This window comes from Talpa europaea, assembly GCF_964194135.1.
Source record: "Talpa europaea genome assembly, chromosome: 13".
Taxonomy (NCBI): domain Eukaryota; kingdom Metazoa; phylum Chordata; class Mammalia; order Eulipotyphla; family Talpidae; genus Talpa; species Talpa europaea.
In genome coordinates, this window is record NC_140080.1 from 79,033,968 (window position 1) to 79,054,979 (window position 21,012).

At 38.8% G+C, this 21,012-nt stretch overlaps 1 protein-coding gene across 1 annotated transcript in view; it reads right to left on the reverse strand.

Moving 5' to 3' along the window:
* Positions 1-21,012, reverse strand: part of PSTPIP2 (proline-serine-threonine phosphatase interacting protein 2) — a gene marked incomplete at its 3' end in the record, with an annotated part of 66,873 nt that overhangs the window by 19,351 nt on the left and 26,510 nt on the right. The window contains exons 3-4 of the mRNA XM_084252324.1: positions 6,852-6,929; positions 1,658-1,692 (exon numbers count right to left, since the gene is read on the reverse strand). Of these exons, the coding sequence (XP_084108450.1) occupies positions 1,658-1,692; positions 6,852-6,929 (113 nt within the window). The remainder of the gene's footprint in view (positions 1-1,657; positions 1,693-6,851; positions 6,930-21,012) is intronic.

Here is a 21,012-nt window from a genome sequence, read left to right on the forward strand (position 1 = left end):
AATCCACAATAATTTCAAATTCAGTCCTTCTCACTGGATCACCTCTAGAGTTCTTTCCTTACTGGATATGTACAAGACACATTCTACACCAGAGTTTTGGCTACTAGTAATTATTTCTAGACAGAAGGATCATTGACAACATTCCCTCATATTTTTTTAAAACCTTTGCATGAGTATGGCTTACCTTTATAATTAGAAAAACTGTACTTTTCCTTTCACTTGTACTAAAAAACAATGAAGCTGGAAAGACTGACATATCTGATTTAAGGAAAAAAAATTAAACTTGTGTATTTTGAAATAAACTTGAACAAGTTTAAAAGACACATGAAAAACTGGAAAAATATTTGTAATTTATGGAACCAAGAATAAATATATTAAAAGAGCATTCACAAATTAAAAGAAAAAGATATATATGCCAGCATTAAAAAATTGATTAAAGAACACAAAATTTTAAAAAGGTCGGCTAGATAGCCAATAAGCAAATATTTGAAAATATAGTCAGACTTAAAACTATTGAAAAATATTAGAACTTTTAAACCTGGAAATAGATCACTTTTTACTTTCAGTTTGTCAATATTTTATTTTTTATTTCAAATTTATTTTTAATTATTTTATATATATATTTACATCATTTTTTCATTTTTGTACAATGTATGCATTTTCATCTTGGTTATAGTCCCCATAAAATTCCCACCACCCATTCACCTGTGAACTATCACCATGGTCCCTTGTGCTCTTCCCACCCTTGTTTAGATCCCACTCCCTTCTCCCCCCCATGTAGTATGTCTCTGATTTATAGTTGCCTGTTGATTTTGATTTTTACTTTATTATGATTAGTTTTTTTCCCCTGATCCCTTATTTGGATCCTCTTTATTCCTGCCATGAGTGAGACCATCCAGTATTTTTCTTTTTCTTTCTAGCTTACTTTCTTTCTGGATCACTGAGCATGATCCCTTCCAGATCTATCCATGTTGCTGCAAATATAGTCAGACTTAAAACTATTGAAAAATATTAACACCTTAAAACCCAGAAACAAGTCATTTTTTACTTTTCAGTTTGTCAATATTTTAGAAGTGCATCTTTTTAGTTATTGGCAAGCAAGGGGGGGAAACAGCACTGTTGGGGAGTGATCAGTACAATCTTTCTGGAATTATATTAACAAACTTTAGAATTTTGTAAAAGTAAAAATTTTAAATGTAAAAACGAAGCACTTGAGTGACTGTCTCTGCGTGAGAAGTAAGCAGCAGAGACCATCCTCGAAGGCAGTGCTTCTCAAAGTGTGGTCCCTGTGCCAATGACTACGGAATCACTAAGGGTACAAATTTTCAGGCCACTCTCCATGCTTCCTGAATCAAACTCTGGAGATGGGACCCAGCAATCTGTGTGAATAACAAGCCTTCCAAGTGATTCTACTGCTCACTCAAGTGTGAGAACCGCTGTTCTAAATCAAAAGTGCATCATGATGTTTACAAGAGTGTGTGTGAGGTAGGGGAGTGGTCAACAGTTCATTTTAGTTCTGCAGAACCAATGCTCACTTTAGGAGTTGCTCTGATTTTTTTCCCCACCCAATCTGAGATTGCCATGCAAATTAAAACCCACCTCTCATGACAGACACAGACCTGCCAAGAACCAAGTACATTTTTAAAGACTCACTTACGCTGCTTGAAGACTTCAAGGGCCCGCTTCAGGGTGCTAGAAAACAAACACACATCATTTCAGTACTGGAAACGGTTGCGCAGTCTTTTATAATGGTGCTACTTGCTTTTCTCTGTCCATGTTGTAACTTAGAGACTAGTCTTTGCATGTGACTCAGGAAGACAGCAAAAGATCAAGACTTCTTCCATTCATTACGCTCTTAATCTCAGGCACAAGCACCATAAATTCTTCACTATCCACCTGGCCAGGGCAAGATGCCAAAATTCTTTATGCTGTTTTCCCCAGTAATAACACAGGAGTTATGGTCCCTTTCACATTAAGAATACCAGTCATTCTCTGAGTATGGTGATTATAAATGTAATTACAAGCCAATAAAAAAATGGTTCAAACTCTGGCTCCTGATTGCCTCCTTTTTCATCCATTCATCAGTCATCACATGCTTGTGAAGCACAACCTATAGACTAGGCATGTGTCAGAGGTTGGTAATTCAATGGTACAAGACAGACATGGTCCTAGATCCAAGTCTAACAGAGGAGACAGAGATTAAACATATTGTGTAGTGTTCTAGTGCTGAATAACAAGTTACCAAACACTCAGCAGCTTACAACAGTATACACTGATTACTCACAGCTTCTGTGGGCAAGGCATCCAGACTTCGTGTAGCTAGACTCTACTTAGAGTCTTACAGGCTGCAATCAAGGTGTGAGCCAGACTTCCCTCTCATCTGGAGATTTGACAGGGGGAGAGTCTGCTTCTAAACTCAAAGTCTACAGTTAATACATAGTCCTAAGGAATAAAATACCTGAGTGTGTTAACTCTGATCATTATATATTTTTCCTTCTTGAAAAGGAGCTCCTGTAGCTCCTGTACATTTTGGAAAGTTAGCAATATCTTCACTTCAAAAATTTCTTCTCTTAAGGAAGAATTTAGTCCTTCCTTCTTGATATTTTGAGCTGGGACATTGATCTTTTCCTGGTTCCCTTTGGACTTGAGATGAATTATACCACTGGTTATCCTGGTTCCCCAGCTTACAGACAGCAGATTAGCCTCCATAATTGTGTGAGCCAGTTCCATACACACACACACACACACACACACACACACACACACATACACACACAGTGAAGAGCGGAAAGACAGATGGACCTGGCAGCAGGCATACATGGACGCCATTCCTACAGTGAGCCATGGAGTGGAAAGAACAGGCTTCCAAATAAATAGTCTGTTCAGGCTCTATCTATCTATCTCTTTAGCCATCCTCCTGGTTCTGTTCTCTGGAGAACCCTAACTAATACAAGGGTTTTCCTAATATTTAGTCTATCATATAGTGGACACAGAGGTCATAACTCATTTTTCAGACTTTTCTCAGTCTTCCTCTTCCTCTCTCTTATAGCCCTGGGCTCTTCCTCTTTATATTCTCCCCAACCAGTGGTTTTAGTTCTCCTCCATCATACTTCTTTAAATAACACTCCCTTGAGGTGAGTTAGTCCAGAGAATTTTCTTGCTGATTGCTGCCTTTGTGGAGGTGGATCTCATGAGTTCACTCCAGCCTCTCAAGTGGGTGAACTGGGGCTTTGTGAATTCATGGACTCTTTAGGGACAACAGCACGGGGTCATGGGTCATTTTGCCTATGTGTGTGCTAAGTTTTGTTCTTTTGCAAATAAAAATCCTCATGTTTTCCTGCTGGTCCCTTCTTTTAGCCATCTCACTTCTACTGCTCTTTATTTATCCCAAAGCAAAGAGATTTTCTTTTTCCTTCTCCTTTCTCACACACCATCAAAGTGAAAATCATCACAGCACATTTTCCATATGCTCTACCCATCTTCTGATACCATTTCTTAAGGAAACAATGTGCTAAAAAAGTGCCCTTCTCCAAATAAATGCACCACTGCTCCAGGAGAAGGCATGAACATGACTGAAGAGTGGATTTATTACTGGGAGTAGAAAGACAGATGGACCTGGCAGCAGGAACAAGTGGAGGCCATTCCTACAGTGAGCCATAGAGTGGAAAGGCCAGGCTTTCAAATAAACAGTCTGTTCAGGCTCTAAGAGTTTTCTCCTCCCCAAGTACCTAAAAGGTCACTTAAAGAACAACCCAATCTCTATTTAGTTAGACAACTTCAGCTTCATTGTCTCACATCATCACTTCATTGCCATCTCCCATGTTCAGGACGTGAAGACTATCCAGGGGTAGTATCTCAACCTTGGGGCTGGTGTTCTAGCAATGTCTATTCCTTCTCTTCTTCTCCATGGTGCTCCCCTTTATTGTGGGAAAAGAAAATATCTTACCATCCTTCAATAAGCATGGTGGTTTAAAGCCCTAAGAAGCCCTATCAGAGACACCAGTTTCGGACATGGCCATTGAGGTGAAAACCTTACCTAGTTCACCAACAAGCAAAAGCATGAGCCCTTGTCTAGGTACCTCCCAAAAAAGTCATCGGGAAGGGACAGCACATAAGCCAACTAAGTGGCCTTTCACTTCAGTCTTAGGGACACAGTCCCCAGGTCTCATATCCTGTTTCATCTTCCTCTTGAGGTATATTCTTAGAAGGAAAGCTGCCTGGCTTTGATCATGGAACAGAAGAGAATGGTGCTAGCATTTCTCTATTTCTCTATGTGTTTACTAAATTATAAATTAAATGAGTAAGAATGTAAGAAATATTTTGGATCAGACACATCCTGCTGAATATCTTTTCCGAGAAGTACCACGTGAGGGAACACGGCTGTTTTCCATCACATTCAAAAGTTCTTGGATATGTTCCCAAATGGCTTTCTTTATAAGTAAACACCTTTCTTTCTTTCTTCCTTGAAATTATCTAAACATTGATATGAATGCCTTTGAATAACAGTGAAACATATCTAAGTTTACACAGTTTTAATCTGTGAATAAGTTTTACATATTCAAAAAATAAAACTAATCAGACAGGGAGAAGAAACAATCCTTAGTTTAAAGCAAACTGAAATAAATAAACTTAACTACATATGAAATCTTCTATATAATCACACAAAAATTAAACATTTTAAGTGACTTTAGAACCCAGTGCTCATAGTAGAATATATATTCATGTTGAAAGGAACTACAAAGAAATTAACAAACTTCATTCAGAAGCTTTGTTGCTAGAAGCTGTACTGACACTGTTTCTAGACATTGTAATATCTTTTTTTTTTAAATAATAAATTTTATTTTTATATTCCCCATACAATTGCAGCCCCCCCATTCTGACCCCAATCCCTCTCCTCCCGCCCCCGCCCCCCTAAAAGTGTCTCTGGTTCATAGTTGTAATATCTTGTCGCAGAAAGCAAATAAATCTGTTACTCCTGTAAGGACCTAAGCTCTTTAGTGCAAGAAGAAATAAATACAAATAAAATATTAAATACATGAAGCAAACCCCTATAAAGTTAAATTAGAAATATCAAATTGGGCAATGTGAACTCATGCTTTTAAAATCTGTCCCCCAAAAGGGTCAAGAAACAGAGCTATCCCTGTGGCAATGACCACACTAGAGCTCAGTTTCATCTCTAAATATATTTAATCACTGAAAGGAATCTGGTACACTTGGAGAAACAGTTGATTCCTTGATGGAAATAGCTGGTACTTTAAACACTATGATCAAAAAAAATGACACTAAGAAAATATGGCAAATGTGAATAATTGTTAAATCTGGGTAATGGTTAGAGAGCGCTTTATTTTTCACTGTTTACATATTTAAAAATTTTTTCATTTAAAATATCAAAAATAAAATACAATCAATAAATCAGTAAACAAATTCTCCTTGAACTAATATCTTATGTCTGAGGAGAGTAAGTTTGTTTTTAGCTTATGTAAATTTACTATTTCAAATATCACCCAATTGTTTTCCTCCTCAATAACCCAGTTTTTTCTTTGCAGTCTGGGGTGAGTGCGTACATGCGTGTATTTGTGTGTGTGTGTGTGTGTTAGAGCAAGAGAAGGGGAAGTACAATGTCTTGTGTGCCCCCAAAGATCTTTTTTTAAAGATTTATTTATTTATTTATACACAGAAGAACTGGGGCACAGGCCAGAGTTGCTGGGGGAGGGTGTGAGAGGATTCATCAGAGACAGAGTGGGGAGCAGAGAAGGCGGGTCTACTGAAATCCACTGCTGAGGGGAGCAGTGGGTAAGTCAGGAGAGGTCTACTATGCCATGTGGGTCAGCTCCCTGGCCAGGGATTGCACTCAGGCCATTGTGATGGGACTTCATGGTGATAGCACTGACTTTAACTTAACCCCTAGGCCACCAGGGAGGTCCCTCCACCACAAGGACCTTTGCAGACTCACAGACCCCAGGGCATCCCCGCAGCTTTCTATAGCTCAGCCAGAGCAGAATGCAGCGCAGTTAGTGACATGGCTAGGCTTTAGAGACTTGCAAACATCTACCTGAACTATTTCTCCCAAGCCTCCCTCAACATGCTTCTGTTAGTGAAGGGATTTAGAAATGTTCATGTAAGAATGGCTTTATAACTCGTAAGGCCCACAGCAAAAGGAAATATGAGACTCCTTTTTTATCAATTATGAATTTCAAAATGTTCACAGCAAGGAACATTAAACCAATTACAGGGCCTTCCTAAGTGTGAGATCCTGTCTGGCTGCCTCTGAATCCAGCCCTGTGTGTGAGGGGGTGTGTTGCTATGTCCTGACCATTTCTGTATCCTCAGATATTCAATTAATGATGGAAGAATAAATAATTGTGTCAAAACCTCACTTTGATGATGAAAACTATAAAGTAGCAAAGATAGTCTCTCACAGTTATCACAAACTATAGGTGTGTATATATATATGTGTGTGTAGAAATTCCTGTTAAATTTCTAGTATTAAATTATATAGTATTAATTGTACCTATGAAAAAATGTACACAGAACACAAAAAAGTCAAAAAAAATTATAAAACAGAAAAAATATATAAAAAATACACATAGAAAAGACTTCAAGGAAAATCTATAAAGTATTAATAATGGGCTGTGGCTTTATTTATTTAGCATTCTTTCTACTCTATATTTTTCACTAATGGAAGCAAGCAAAACAAAAAAAAAAACCAACCCAACAAACAAAAAAAACACCACAATTATTGCTTTCTTTTTCACCCAACACATTTTACCCTAAAGCCACCCTGTCTGCTGAAGGGACAGGGTTTCCTGGGAAGTATCAGTTGGTCTGGAAACCAGAAATGTGGCACCTACTTGATCTCAAACTGTCCACATGGCTTCTTCCTAGAAAGGTTGAGCAGATCTTTGCCATATTTCTCTTCAATTGACGCCCTAAGGGAATAGAAGAGAGAGGTTTGAGTCCTCCTCACGATGGATTCTTAGATGTGTGGTGCTCTTTTTAGAAGTAAAACTGCACCTTTGACAGTAGAAGCTCAGCTCTAAGACCAATCTCTGAAACACAGAACTCCCTCTATATAATGGAAGAATTGTACAAGACCAACACCTTATCTCTAAGGTGGTCTTCTCCAGCTTGAAGTCCCCAGGATGGGCTTTACAGCAAAACCCCGCATGGCTCCCTGACCAGCACAGGCTGATACATTACAGGCTAACTTTTCAAAACTATGGTCCAGGAGATTCATTCATGCACTTATATTATTATTATAAAATATATAACATTGATTAGACTAATAATGTATCATAAATTAATATTAATATATTAATATTAATGGTAAATTTTATATAACATGTTAATAAATGAATATGTAAGTATAGTACAGGTAATAAATGAAGTAAGAAAAATTTCCATAACATGCTACTTTCTGAGACCCAAGCCTCCTCCCACCATCTCTGATACCCTTCAACCATCTTATGCAAAGTTCCTCATTCACAAATACAGAATTGTACAAAAAAGGGAGAAATTTCAGTATATAAGGCCTGCACCTTATGCAGGGGGCATATGTCTGACAAAACCACCAATTGCTACTCAGTGTGGCATGGGTTTGTCTACAGCTCTAAATAGTCCCTTCTCATTTCCCTTCTCATTTTGGAATGATTTGTCATCATTCCAAATTTATGTTCCTATCCTCCCTTATCTAAACCATAATTATTTGGTTTGGACTTTAGACTCTTCTACCCCACTTTCTTCAAATTTAACAAAATGATACCAGTAATCAATGAATATATTTTTATTGCAAAAGATTCAAACTATACGAAGTTAAATGGAATAAACATGAACACCCCCCTTCACATTCTTCCTCATCCCCACTCATCTCCCCAGGCACAGCCAGTGTTAATCTTGGTGTCTTTCTAGTCCTTCCTCTCTTCTTTTACATTTTTTTACCTCAAATAAATATAAGTTGTTATAGTTGCATAACTGAATTCATTCTATTAATTGTTGCTCTCTCACCTAGTCATTGTCCTATTGAACTTTCCTTGAGTTTTTACAGGGATTGCATTGAATCTATATAATGCTTAGGTATAATGGTCATTTTTAACAGTGTTAATTCTTCCAATCCATGAATACAGAACATCTTTCCATTTCTTTGTGTGTCTTCAATTTCTTTCAACAATGTCTTACAATGTTTCAGTGCAAAGGTCTTTCCAGAACTTGACTTATCAGCACCTACAGATGCACTGTGTTCTAATATGAAGTCCTCCATAGTTCAGGTTCCCTTTATTTATTTCCAGTATTTCACTATTGCCAAAAAAAAAACAAAAACCTAAATATACTTTCTTAGTTTTATTTTATTTTATTTTATTTTTTTTTATAGAGGCATGCTTTATTTATTTGTTTGCTGGTTTGTTTGTTTGTTTTTGTTTATACATGCACTGGGTACAGTCAGAAGCGCGGGAGGGTGAGAGAATTCACCAGAGCCAGAGCGGGAGGCAGAGCAGGCAGAAGGACCGAAGTACACTGCTGAGGGGAGCAGCGGGCGGCAGGAGAGGTCTGCACGCCATGTGGGACCCTCCTCTGGTGGCCGGGGAGCAGCCGGGGATCGAACCGGCGCCGCAGAGGCCGCGCGCAGTTTCGCAACCCAGCGCTCAACCGCTGCGCCACCGGGGAGGCCCCTACTTTCTTAGTTTTAAATTTGGGGAAATAGCACCAACTTGCCCTCCAAATAGCCTTTCAATTCATATTCCCATCAAAAGTGGAAAAGAGTTTCCATTCCCAAAACACTCCCACCCACAGTGGATATTAATAATCCTTTTTAATTGTTACTAGTCTAGGGAGAGTGTTTAAAACAAACTATTGTTTTAATTTGCATTTCCCTGATTTCTAGTGTGAGTTGTACATCCTTTCATGTGTTTATTGAACATTTGCCAATTTAGACCTATTCTTCTATAGGTTACCAATTCATATCATCCCAATTTTTAACTCTCTTGCCTTTTTCCTATTATTTGAAATTTCTTTATAGATTAGGAAGAGTAATACTTATTCTCACATCTTACAAAATTTCTATCATTTGTCTTTTCTAAATAATGATTTTATCCATTTTATTAAAATGACACATAATTATTATTCAAAAAATAAGCAAAAATAAAAGAGAAGAGAAGAAAGCAACAAACTGTCCAAAATTCTACCAAGTAAAAATAATTAGTAATAACATTTGGTGATGACTGCAAAGGGCATTTATTTTTTTTTTTATAAATTTTATTGTTATATTCCCCATACAATTGCAGCCCCCCCATTCTGACCCCAATCCCTCCCCTCCCGCCCCCGCCCCCCTAAAAGTGTCTCTGGTTCATAGTTTTTTGTTGATTTTGATTTTCACTTTCTTATAGTTATTCATTTTCCTGGTCCCTTATTTAAGTTTTCTAGATTCCTGCTATGAGTGAGACCATCCGGTATTTTTCTTTTTCTTTTTGGCTTATTTCGCTGAGCATGATCCCTTCCAGCGCCATCCATGTGGCTGCAAATTGCATGTGTTTATCTTTTTTGAATGCTGAGTAATATTCCATGGTATATATGTACCACATCTTCTTGATCCAGTCATCTATTTTTGGGCATTTGGGTTGTTTCCAAAGCTTAGCTATTGTAAACAGTGCTGCTATAAACATAGGGGTGCAGGTGTTCTTTGGAATTGATGTTTCTGTGTCCTTTGGGTAAATACCTAGGAGTGGAATTGCTGGATCATATGGAAGCTCTATGTTTAGTAGGTCCAGAAATCTCCACACAGCTTTCCACAGTGGTTGGACCAGTTTGCACTCCCACCAACAGTGCAGAAGAGTTCCTTTTTCTCCACACCCTCGCCAACATTTGTTGTTGCTAGTTTTTTTAATATGTGCCATTCTCACTGGTGTAAGATGGTATCTCATGGTAGTTTTGATTTGCATTTCCCTGATGACAAGTGATGTTGAACATTTTTTCATATGCCTGTTGGCCATTTGCATTTCCTCTTCAGAGAAGTTTCTTTTAAGCTCTTCTGCCCATTTTTTGACCGGATTATTTTCTTTGTTGTTGTTGAGTCTCATCAGCTCTTTGCAGATTTTTGTGATCAGTCCTTTATCATTAGTGTTGGGTGCAAAAATGTTCTCCCAGTTGGTGGGGTTTCTCTTTGTTTTTGTTATTGTCTCTTTTGCTGTGCAAAAGCTCTTTAATTTGATGTAGTCCCAGCTGTTTATCTTTGCCTTCACTATCACTGCTTTGGGTGATGTGTCTGTAAAGATGTCTTTGATGTGCAAATCACGTAGTGTTTCGCCTATATTTCCTTCTATATATTTTATGGTTTCAGGTCTTATGTCTAGTTCTTTAATCCATTTTGAGTTGATTTTTGTGTATGGTGTGAGGTGGTGGTCAAGCTTCATTCTTTTGCATGTAGCGACCCAGTTTTCCCAGCACCATTTATTGAACAAACTTTCTTTGCTCCAATGCATATTCTTTGCACCTTTGTCAAAGATTAGTTGACCATAAATCTGTGGGTTTATTTCTGGATTTTCTATTCGATTCCATTGGTCTGTATGTCTGTTCTTGTTCCAATACCATGCAGTTTTGATGATTATGGCTTTGTAGTATAGTTTGAAGTCTGGGAGTCTGATGCCTCCATTCCCTTCTTTTTTTTTCAGGAGAGCTTTGGCTATTCGGGGTTTTTTGTGATTCCATATGAATTTCATCAATAATTGTTCTATTTCTTTGAAGAATGACATTGAAATTTTGATTGGAATAGCATTGAATCTGTATATTGCTTTTGGAAGGATGGCCATTTTAATAATGTTTATTCTTCCAATCCATGAGCAGGGGATGTCTCTCCATTTCTTTGTGTCTTCTTCTATTTCTTTTAACAGTGTTTTATAGTTTTCTTTGTATAGGTCCTTTACCTCTTTTGTTAGATTTATTCCCAAATATTTGATTTTTTTTGTTTCAATAACAAAAGGGATGGTCTTTTTGATTTCTTCTTCTTCAGATTTATTGTTTGTGTATAGGAAGGCTACTGACTTTTGTGTGTTGATTTTGTATCCTGCCACTTTACTGAACTGATTGATGAGTTGAATTAGCTTTTCTGTGGAGTTTTTGGGGTTCTCTATGTATAATATCATATCGTCTGCAAATAGTGATAGTTTGACTTCTTCTTTTCCTATTTGGATTCCTTGGATGTCTTTCTCTTGTCTTATTGCCCTGGCTAGGACTTCCAGTATTATATTGAAAAGCAATGGTGAGAGTGGACATCCTTGTCTTGTTCCAGATCTTAATGGAATTGCTTTCAGCTTTTCACCATTGAGAATGATACTGGCTGTTGGCTTGTCATAGATGGCCTTTATGATGTTGAGGTATGTTCCTTGTATCCCAAGAATTTCAAGGGCTTTTATCATGAATGGGTGTTGCACTTTGTCGAAAGCTTTCTCAGCATCTATTGATATTATCATATGGTTTTTATATTTCTTTTTGTTGATGTGTTGGATAACGTTGATTGATTTTCGGATGTTAAACCATCCTTGTGCCCCTGGAATGAATCCAACTTGGTCGTGGTGAATTATCTTATGGATACATTGTTGGATTCTGATAGCTAAAATTTTATTGAGGATTTTTGCATCAGTGTTCATTAGGGAGATTGGCCTGTAGTTTTCCTTTTTTGTGTTGTCCTTGTTTGGTTTTGGTATTAGTGTAATGTTGGCTTCATAAAAAGTGTTTGGTATTGTCCCTTCCTTCTCAATTTTTTGGAAGAGTTTGTGAAGGATAGGCACTAATTCGTCTCTGAATGTTTGGTAGAATTCATTTGTAAATCCATCAGGTCCTGGGCTTTTGTTTTGGGGGAGGTTTTTGATTACCATTTCAATTTCGCTAATTGTAATTGGTCTGTTTAGGTGTTCTATTTCTTCTTTATCTAGCTTTGGGTGATTGTAGAGTTGTAGGAATTTGTCCATCTCCTCTAGATTGTTAAACTTGTTTCCATATAACTGTTCATAGTAGTTACTGATTATTCTTTTGATTTCTGCTGTGTCCATTGTGATTTCTCCTCTTTCATTGATGATCCTGTTTATTTGTGCTTTCTCAAAGGGCATTTATTTTTTAGTTGCGGTAACATTGGTTGACAACACTGTATACATTTCAGGAGTACAGCTTCACACCTTGACAAATGTACTTAACACTGAATTCACACCACCAAAGGTCTAGTGACCATCCACCAGCCGCCAAGCAAGCCCCAGAAACTTTCCTCCCAACTCTCTTCCCCTCTGGTAGCTGCCATCCTGTTGTCCAGATCTAGGAGTATTTTGCTTATTTTGTTTGTTCTTTTATGCAAGTGTGAAGATAGGTTGATAGATATGACATGGATAATTTTAAAAGAATGAGACCATACTATTTTTTAAATAGAATATTAAACCTGACTTTATTTCAATTTTGCAGAAGAAAAGGAAAACAAAGTGAAGCTGAAACAATTGCTGAATTTCAAAGAATTGTTTCTTTGTCACAGGAAAACTTCATTCCTAAAAGATCCTTTAGAGGTTGGAAAGGTTTATGAAAATAATTAAGAGGAATAAGACGTTAAACTATTTTAACTACTTGTTTCAGTTTTAGGTAGGAGTTCCACAACACACTGAAAAGATGAACCAATTAACATTTGCTTTCACCTCCTCTTTAACACTGCTGTTTACATTATTTGTACTTCATTTGTGTTCTCCAATCATAATTCTCCCAAGTGTTTAGCCTTAACTGCTTATTTTTTTTAAAGATTTATTTATTCATTTATACAAGAACCGGGGTACAGGCCAGGTGCACGGGATGGTGAGAGGATTCACCAGAGACAGAATGGGGAACAGAACAGTCAGACTAACTGAAATACACTGCTGAGGGGAGCAGCGGGTGAGACAGGAGAGGTCTGCCACACCGTTTGGAACCCTTGCAGGCCAGCCAGGATTGAACCAGCGCTGCAGAGGCTACGGACAGCTTCAACAGCGCAGCGCTCAACCACCTGCACCACCAGGGGAGGCCCCTTAACTGCTTATTAAAATGGATTTGGGGCCTCCCTGGTGGCGCAGGGGTTAATGACACAGCACTATCAAGCTAACACCACCCACTGCAGCATGAGTTCCATCCCTGGCCAGGGAGCTAAGCCATATGGCACAGCAGACCTCTTCTGTCTCGCCCGCCGCTCCCCTCAGCAGTGCACTTCAGTAGATCCAGCTGTTCTGCTCCCCACTCTGTCTCTGGTGAATCCTCTCACCCCCTGCACCTCTGGCCTACACCCCAGTTCTTATATGTATAAATAAATAAATCTTTCCCAATAAAATAAAATGGATTTGATGCTCACCACCAGTTCTGGTTCTTTAGCTTATCCATCCTAAGATTTTTATTTTGGTTCATTTCTTGGTTGACTGAATTTCATCACTTAATGATTTTTTTGTCAAAACAACCAGGAAGTGGAGAAGATTTTTTACCTCTGGCCTTTGTGTTTGAATGACACTGATATGATGGATAATTTTTAACTTTCCCTCAAAACTCTGCTGAACCTGTTCCATTGTTTTTTGTCACTGAGGAAGCCTAGCTCCATTCTGATCCTCCCCCTCCCCTACCTATTCCTGTGTGGGCAACTGGGTTGTTGTTGGATTTTGTTGGGTTTTGTTTTGTTTTATTTTTAACCTTCCTGGAAACTCTGATTCTTTTTTTAATTTGGCTACTTAACCAAGATGCATGTTAATTTAATTCTTATGTAATCATAATCTTTATTGGTTACTGTATATCACTGTTTCCTGGCTTACACTGTACTCTTTAGATCTATTTGGTTTTTTATTTTATAAACTTCCTGGGTTGTACCTCTGAATAATTTTAGTGTTCCCTTTGGTGATTTATACTTGGGATCAGTTACCCAGATGTTGGATCATCTTTTATGGACCCTGATTTTTTTCTCTTGCTTTTAACTTCCTATCACTCTCCCTCTCGTTTTTTTTTTTCTTTCTTTCTTTCTTTCTTTTTTTGGTGGTTGTTTCAGCACAACTATTGTACATTTGGGCCCATCTTGCTCCTGGCATTGTGGGAAACCCTATTTATTTGCTCTGAGACCATTTAAGGGCATTGTCCTTCACGCCCATCTGATCTTCTAGATAGTACTTCCCCTCAGTACTACTAATTCAACAAGAATCCTGTTTATTTCTCGAAACTCTATTCTTGGAATATAGTTCTAAAGTTTCTGTCAACCACAGATAATGTAAAGTGAAATGCACCTGAAACTGACTTGAGTTGTATGAAAGGATGCAGTCTAAGTCCCTAGAAACTATTTCTACCATTTTGAATCTCTGTTTACTATATCTATATAAAAATGTATGACTCTCTACAGTGAATATTTAATATTTTTACTTGCAAAAAGATCTTAAGGCCATTTTCATAATATATATGCACACATAAATATATAGAGATATATATGAGATACATATATTTTATCCCTTCAGAATTATATCCATTAAGATTTCTTTATAATCTTCTGTGGTTCCCGGAAGAGAAGACACTCAATTCCTCTCTTCTAACATTAAGGCATCATGAATCTGAACACACCATAAGCATCATCTGATGGAATAGTGGAAAATCCTAGAACCTGCTAGTAATGAGTTCAAGCAAGCACAATGGCATGCTCCTTGGAAAAAAGAAGGAACTTTAATGAAAGTGAAACTACAGCATCCTCTTTATGAAATCAGGGAAACAACCACAAGCTTACGAGGGTTATTTTCCCCTAGCAAATGAGACCCTAGAGCCAATAAAAGAATTACTGAATTTTTTTTGCAAAAATCATGCTTAAATAGGTATGCTTTACCTAGATCTCCCTTCCCAGTACTTTTTCAAAATTTCCCTCTTATCTGTTCATCAACTTGTCATTATTGGACATCCTCTATGTGCCAAACTTCATATCAGGAAAACCTAGAGATGTCTGAAATACATAATCTGGTGGAGAGATATAAGCCAATACTTCGGTTTACTACCACGTAGCAAGGGCCATAAAGAAAAGGCACAAAATAATACAGGAAACAGAACAGGGAATACTACTCCTCTTAATACTTAGCTGGCACACTTTCTTTACAAAGCCCTCCTTGAGAACTTCAGCTCACTTCTACCTTTCCCTTACTCAAATTTCCAAACCAGGAATAATCCATGTGCCACTTCCTTATCCGTGACCCACAGCAAACATCATCCTAATTAGCCCTTCCCATTGGGCCAGAAAGCAGCCTCAGGATGATCCAAAACCCAGAGCTCCAAGCTGAACCAAAGTGAAAATGTGTAAATATAATGAAGTAGTTTTTGCTATTAGATCTGACATTTTGATATTTTGCTTACTTTTATTTAAATGCCAAATCAAAGTACCTCAATAGAATCACAAATTCCTTGAGAAGAACCACAATGTTAGATCCTGAGGGAATCTCACAGAATATAAAGCACAACCCCGTCATTTTACAGAGGAGGAAACTGACATAAGAAAGGTCTGGGCCTGGGTCTCCCCGGTGGCGCAGCGGTTGAGCTCTGGGTTGCGAAGCTGCCCGCAGCCTCTGCAACGCCGGTTAGATCCCCAGCCACTGATCCCACATGGTGTGCAGACCTCTCCTGCCACCCGCTGCTCCCCTGAGCAGCGTACTTCGTCACTCTGCCTGTTCTACTCTCCACTCTGGCTCTAGTGAATTCTCTCACCCTCCGCACCTCTGACTGTACCCAGTGCTTGTATAAATAAATAAATAAATAATCTTTTAAAAAAAAAAAAAGGCCTGGGCCCTTGATTAATATCAGCATTAGCTATTAGGGAACTCAAGCCAAGTGTCTGGGTTCTCATCTCACAGCTGTGCTTACCTTGCAGGTTTCAGCTTCCAGACCATTCTATTAGGGACATGTTATAGGTTGAAGTGTTTCACCCCCCAAAAATATTTTGAAGTCCTAATGTCTAGTATCTCAGAATATGACATTATTTGGAAATAAGGTCACTGCAGATGTAATTAGTCGAGGTCACACGAGCAGGAGGTGCCCTTCATTATGACTGGTGTCTTTACAAGAATATATGAGGACAGGGTCTCCTCGGTGGCGCAGCAGTTGAGCGCTGGGTTGTGAAGCTGCCCGCAGCCTCTGCAATGCTGGTTCGATCCCCAGCTGCTCCCCGGCCACCAGAGGAGGGTCCCACATAGCGTGTAGACCTCTCCTGCCGCCCGCTGCTCCCCTCAGCAGTGTACTTCAGTCCTTCTGCCTGCTCTGCTCCCTGCTCTGGCTCTGGTGAATTCTCTCACCCTCCCGTGCTTCTGACTGTACCCAGTGCTTGTATAAATAAATAAATAAATAAGTCTTTAAAAAGAATATATGAGGACAGAGAGAAAGAAGTCATGTGATTATTAAAAAAACTAGCAACAACAAATGTTGGCGAGGGTGTGGAGAAAAAGGAACTCTTCTGCACTGTTGGTGGGAGTGAAAACTGGTCCAACCACTGTGGAAAGCTGTGTGGAGATTTCTGGACCTACTAAACATAGAGCTTCCATATGATCCAGCAATTCCACTCCTAGGTATTTACCCAAAGGACACAGAAACATCAATTCCAAAGAACACCTGCACCCCTATGTTTATAGCAGCACTGTTTACAATAGCTAAGCTTTGGAAACAACCCAAATGCCCAAAAATAGATGACTGGATCAAGAAGATGTGGTACATATATACCATGGAATATTACTCAGCATTCAAAAAAGATAAACACATGCAATTTGCAGCCACATGGATGGCGCTGGAAGGGATCATGCTCAGCGAAATAAGCCAAAAAGAAAAAGAAAAATACCGGATGGTCTCACTCATAGCAGGAATCTAGAAAACTTAAATAAGGGACCAGGAAAATGAATAACTATAAGAAAGTGAAAATCAAAATCAACAAAAAACTATGAACCAGAGACACTTTTAGGGGGGCGGGGGCGGGAGGGGAGGGATTGGGGTCAGAATGGGGGGGCTGCAATTGTATGGGGAATATAACAATAAAATTTATAAAAAAAAAAATTTTAGTTCCTGAAACTTAAGGAGTGGCAGTTGATAATGCATAACTCTTTCATTTAGTCACCTTAGTATGTCTGTACTTATGTTTTTTAAGGATTACATAGATGTTTTAAAAATATTTACAGGTTCTGATTTTTTTTTAGTTTTTTAAAAATAAGATTTCTGAAACATTCCTATTGTCTACCAATATGCTTACATATGTTAATTTTAACTCCATGTGGACCTTAATTAATAGGAAGTCCTATTTTGATGATGTCTGATCTTACAATTATTTTTTCCTTGCATTCACAAAAGATAATGTCATACTTGTTCTTTGCCTGAGAAATTCTGTAGGAGCCTTTCCTTATCTTTCCTTTTAATTCTAAAATACATTCTTTCAATCCTTAGTCCTTCATACTTGTGACTTTGAGACTATTGAAAGATAAGCAGGTTCTCTTTAAATGTCATTAGAGGAATGAACTGTTTTTTTAAAAATAAAATTAAAAAATATTTAAAGTGACAATTTATAAATTATTTTGAATTTATCTTATGTTTTATGTTAATTTTATTAGAAAAACAGAAGTTTGTGTATCCTCTTTGGAGAAGATTTTCTAATACATTTTCTAGTAAAATCATACCTTTACATGGTAGGAAAAAAAAAAAAAAGAAGTCATGTGATGACAGAGGAAGAAACTGGAGATAGCAACTGTGAGCCACGGATTGTCAGCAGCACCAGTAGTTAAAAGAAAAACAGGGAACAGACAGTAAAAAACAAGGACAGAGAAAAACATGGACATTCTTTCCTAGAACCTTCAAGAGAGCATGATCCTGCAGAATATTCTGATTTGGGACTTCTGGCCTCCAAAACAACTGAGACTAAATCTCAATTGTTTTAAGCAACCTAATTTGTGATGATAGCCCTAGGAAACTCATATAGTCCAAAATAGCTTGACTGTAACTTGACCGCAGAGTGCTAATGCCTAAGGAAGTCTGTCATTCCCACCCTGGCAAACTGCCACCCTTCGGTCTAACCTGAGAGGTAACTGGCCCACAGTGAGGGTCCCAGAATATGACAGTAACCAGGGCAGGTTGACCACTCCCTACAAAAGAGCTACAGGCAGCTCACAGGATGAGACCAGAGCCCTACAGTATTGGGGATGTGGAATGGACAGTCCACAGGTATGACCTCTAACCTGCAAGTGTGCACAGAGGTGAAGGGCTCTGTGAGCTGCCTCCATCCTCCTTAATTAGGATCCTGTCACTGTGCACAATTGAGAGAACTGACCTGGCTGCCAAGTTCTGGCCAAACCCCCTTTTACAAAATATGCCCAGCCTTCTTAGGAGACCACTAAATAAAGTGGAAAAATCACCAGACACAGGGTTAATAGAATTTCAGCCTCCGTTCCTTACTGAATTTGTAATTTTGGGCAATTTATTTTAAGATTTATTTATTTTCATGCAAGAACTGGGGTACAGGCCAGAGGCACAGGAAGGTGAGAGGATTCACCACAGACAGAGCAGGGAGCAGAACAGGCAGACTGACTGAAATACACTGCTGAGGGGAGCAGCGGGAGAGACAGGAGAGGGTCTGCCGCACCATGTGGGTTTCTCCCTGGTCGGCTGGGAATCAAACCCACGCTGCAGAGGCTGCAGACAGCTTCACAGCACTGTGCGAAACCCGCTACGCCACCAGGGAGGCCCTGGGCAAATTATTTAAACCCCAATACAACTTAACTTTTCTTATCTGTAAAATAGAGGTAATGATATATTCCCTACCTACCTCCCAGGTTTCACACAATTATATTAGTAATGAGAACCATTTACCCAGTACTTATTGTGTGCCAGGCACTGTACTAGCCACCCTGCAGTGACTGACAGCACAGATTCCAGGGTCCAACTTTCCTAGGTTTGAAACAAGATCTACCTCTCAGTCACTGTCTGACCTTAGCTAAGTTACATAACTTTTCTGAGTTCTAGTTTAATTGTAAAATAAGGACAATAAAACTTATCAAACAGGGCTGTTATAAGAATTAAATGTGATAATGTATGCAAAATATATGATAGCTCATATCAGGCAAGGTTTCGATAAATGGCAGCTATTAAAATAATGTCATTTAACCACTCCTAGTTCCCTTTTGTGGTATAATTATCCTCGCTTTTATGTTTCTCACTTCCTGCTCATATCATGAGCTCTGTAGATGTCTGACCCCATCTGGGGTTCTAGAGAAAGGATATTCCAATGGACTACCAATGACAAGAAAGGTTCATTTTGTTAACCAGTGGAAGACCTCAGACTGGAGTGTTATGTAGAAAACTTCCCTTGAAGAAAAAAGAAGAGGAAAATTTGACCTGGACTTTGAAGGATGGGGAGCATTTGCCTAGGGATCAAAAAAGGAGGATATTCCAAGTGGGAAGACAATGGAGTAAAGATAAAGAGATGCAGACATCCAAATCCTGCTCACTAATAAACCTGTCTGGCTGGAATAGAGAGTGGGTGTAATGAGTAAGAATGTATGAAACCGGAAGACAAGGAAGGAGAGAACATCTCTGTGCTGGGAAACAATCCACTGCCCTGGAGAGCCACCTGCCCTGCCCAGAGCTGATGAGTCATAAACACTGGATCTGTGTGAGATCTCCCTGTAGCTATTCTGGATCCTGTCACCATCTAGATTGTCCTAGTAGATTACTTATCACCTCACTACAAATGCTCAATATATGGTTATAACTATTTAGAATTTGGTTAACAAATTCTAATGTGGCTGCATCAATCTCTACCACCATTATGCCTTTCTAGCTGATAAAAGGGTAAATTCAGTAAATTTACAACTTACTGATGGATTGTTGGTTACTCTGTTTTGTTATATTTTGCAGAGTTGAAAGAAATCACCCAGTTGATAGCATGTGTTGAAATTCGGCTCAGGTATCAGAGGTACAGATGCCAGAAAAGCAACATTCCTGCCTGCCCCAGAATATCATAGGACACTAAGTCTTGCATTTGGGTCACTGTTCATCCCTAAATAAGTGTAAACAGGTTTACTGCAATCCATTTAAGTAGAACCCAGGAAAGGAGCACTTCCTAGTTTCCATAATGGCAGTAAAACCTGGCGTGCAGGGACACAGTCCTGGTTTCTCCCCAAGAGGGTATGGGAGGTAGTGAGCTCACCTGGTGGTACACTGTCTCCTCCTTACCTTGCTGCTTTCTGGGCACGTTGAACTGCCAGAAATTCCTTGACAGGACTTTGACACTTTGGGCGGGTCAGGGAATCCTAAAACTGCCACATTAGGTAAGGTGCATGTTCGCCACATGTCATATAATATTTTTACTAATGCATGTGAATTATACATGAACTCAAAATAAGCAATCTATGGTAAACTGCTTTTATTTTTGCCCCTGTGTTGGTGTGTGTTTTGCATCTAGTCCTTCAGGTCCCAGAGTTCCACATGAAATTGACAGTGGCTAAGTATTATTGTGCTCCATACCCAAGGAGGATGTTTTAGCAATGTCATACTGTGACCCAGGTCTGACAGACAAAGCACCAGGCCCTATAAGCACCCCACACCTAACTGAGCAAGAGTTAAGGCTGTACCCCCAAACCTGCAGAGGACTTCACTTCTTCCCATGGATTTCCCCTATATAGGGAGCACATGTTCTCTCAGAGACACAGCAACTTCTGGCAGGCACACAGAGGAGGAAGTCTAGAGGCCAGTCTAACCACTCGCTTGGAGGTCTCAAACCCCCACACAGAGTACCTTCGTCTGACACCCTGACCTAAAACATGGTGACTACAGTTGATAACGCTGCCCTGTGTAATTAAAATTCGCTCACACACAAAAGGAGATCACTGGTTATCTCAATAATTGCATTTGGATTACATGGTGAAATGAGGATATTTTAGGATATTTATTTATTTAACACTGGTTAAATAAAATGCTATTAAAATGTTCAAAAATTATTTTACAACTGATTGTAAGAGGAATTCTAATTCTTGTATTTACATGATT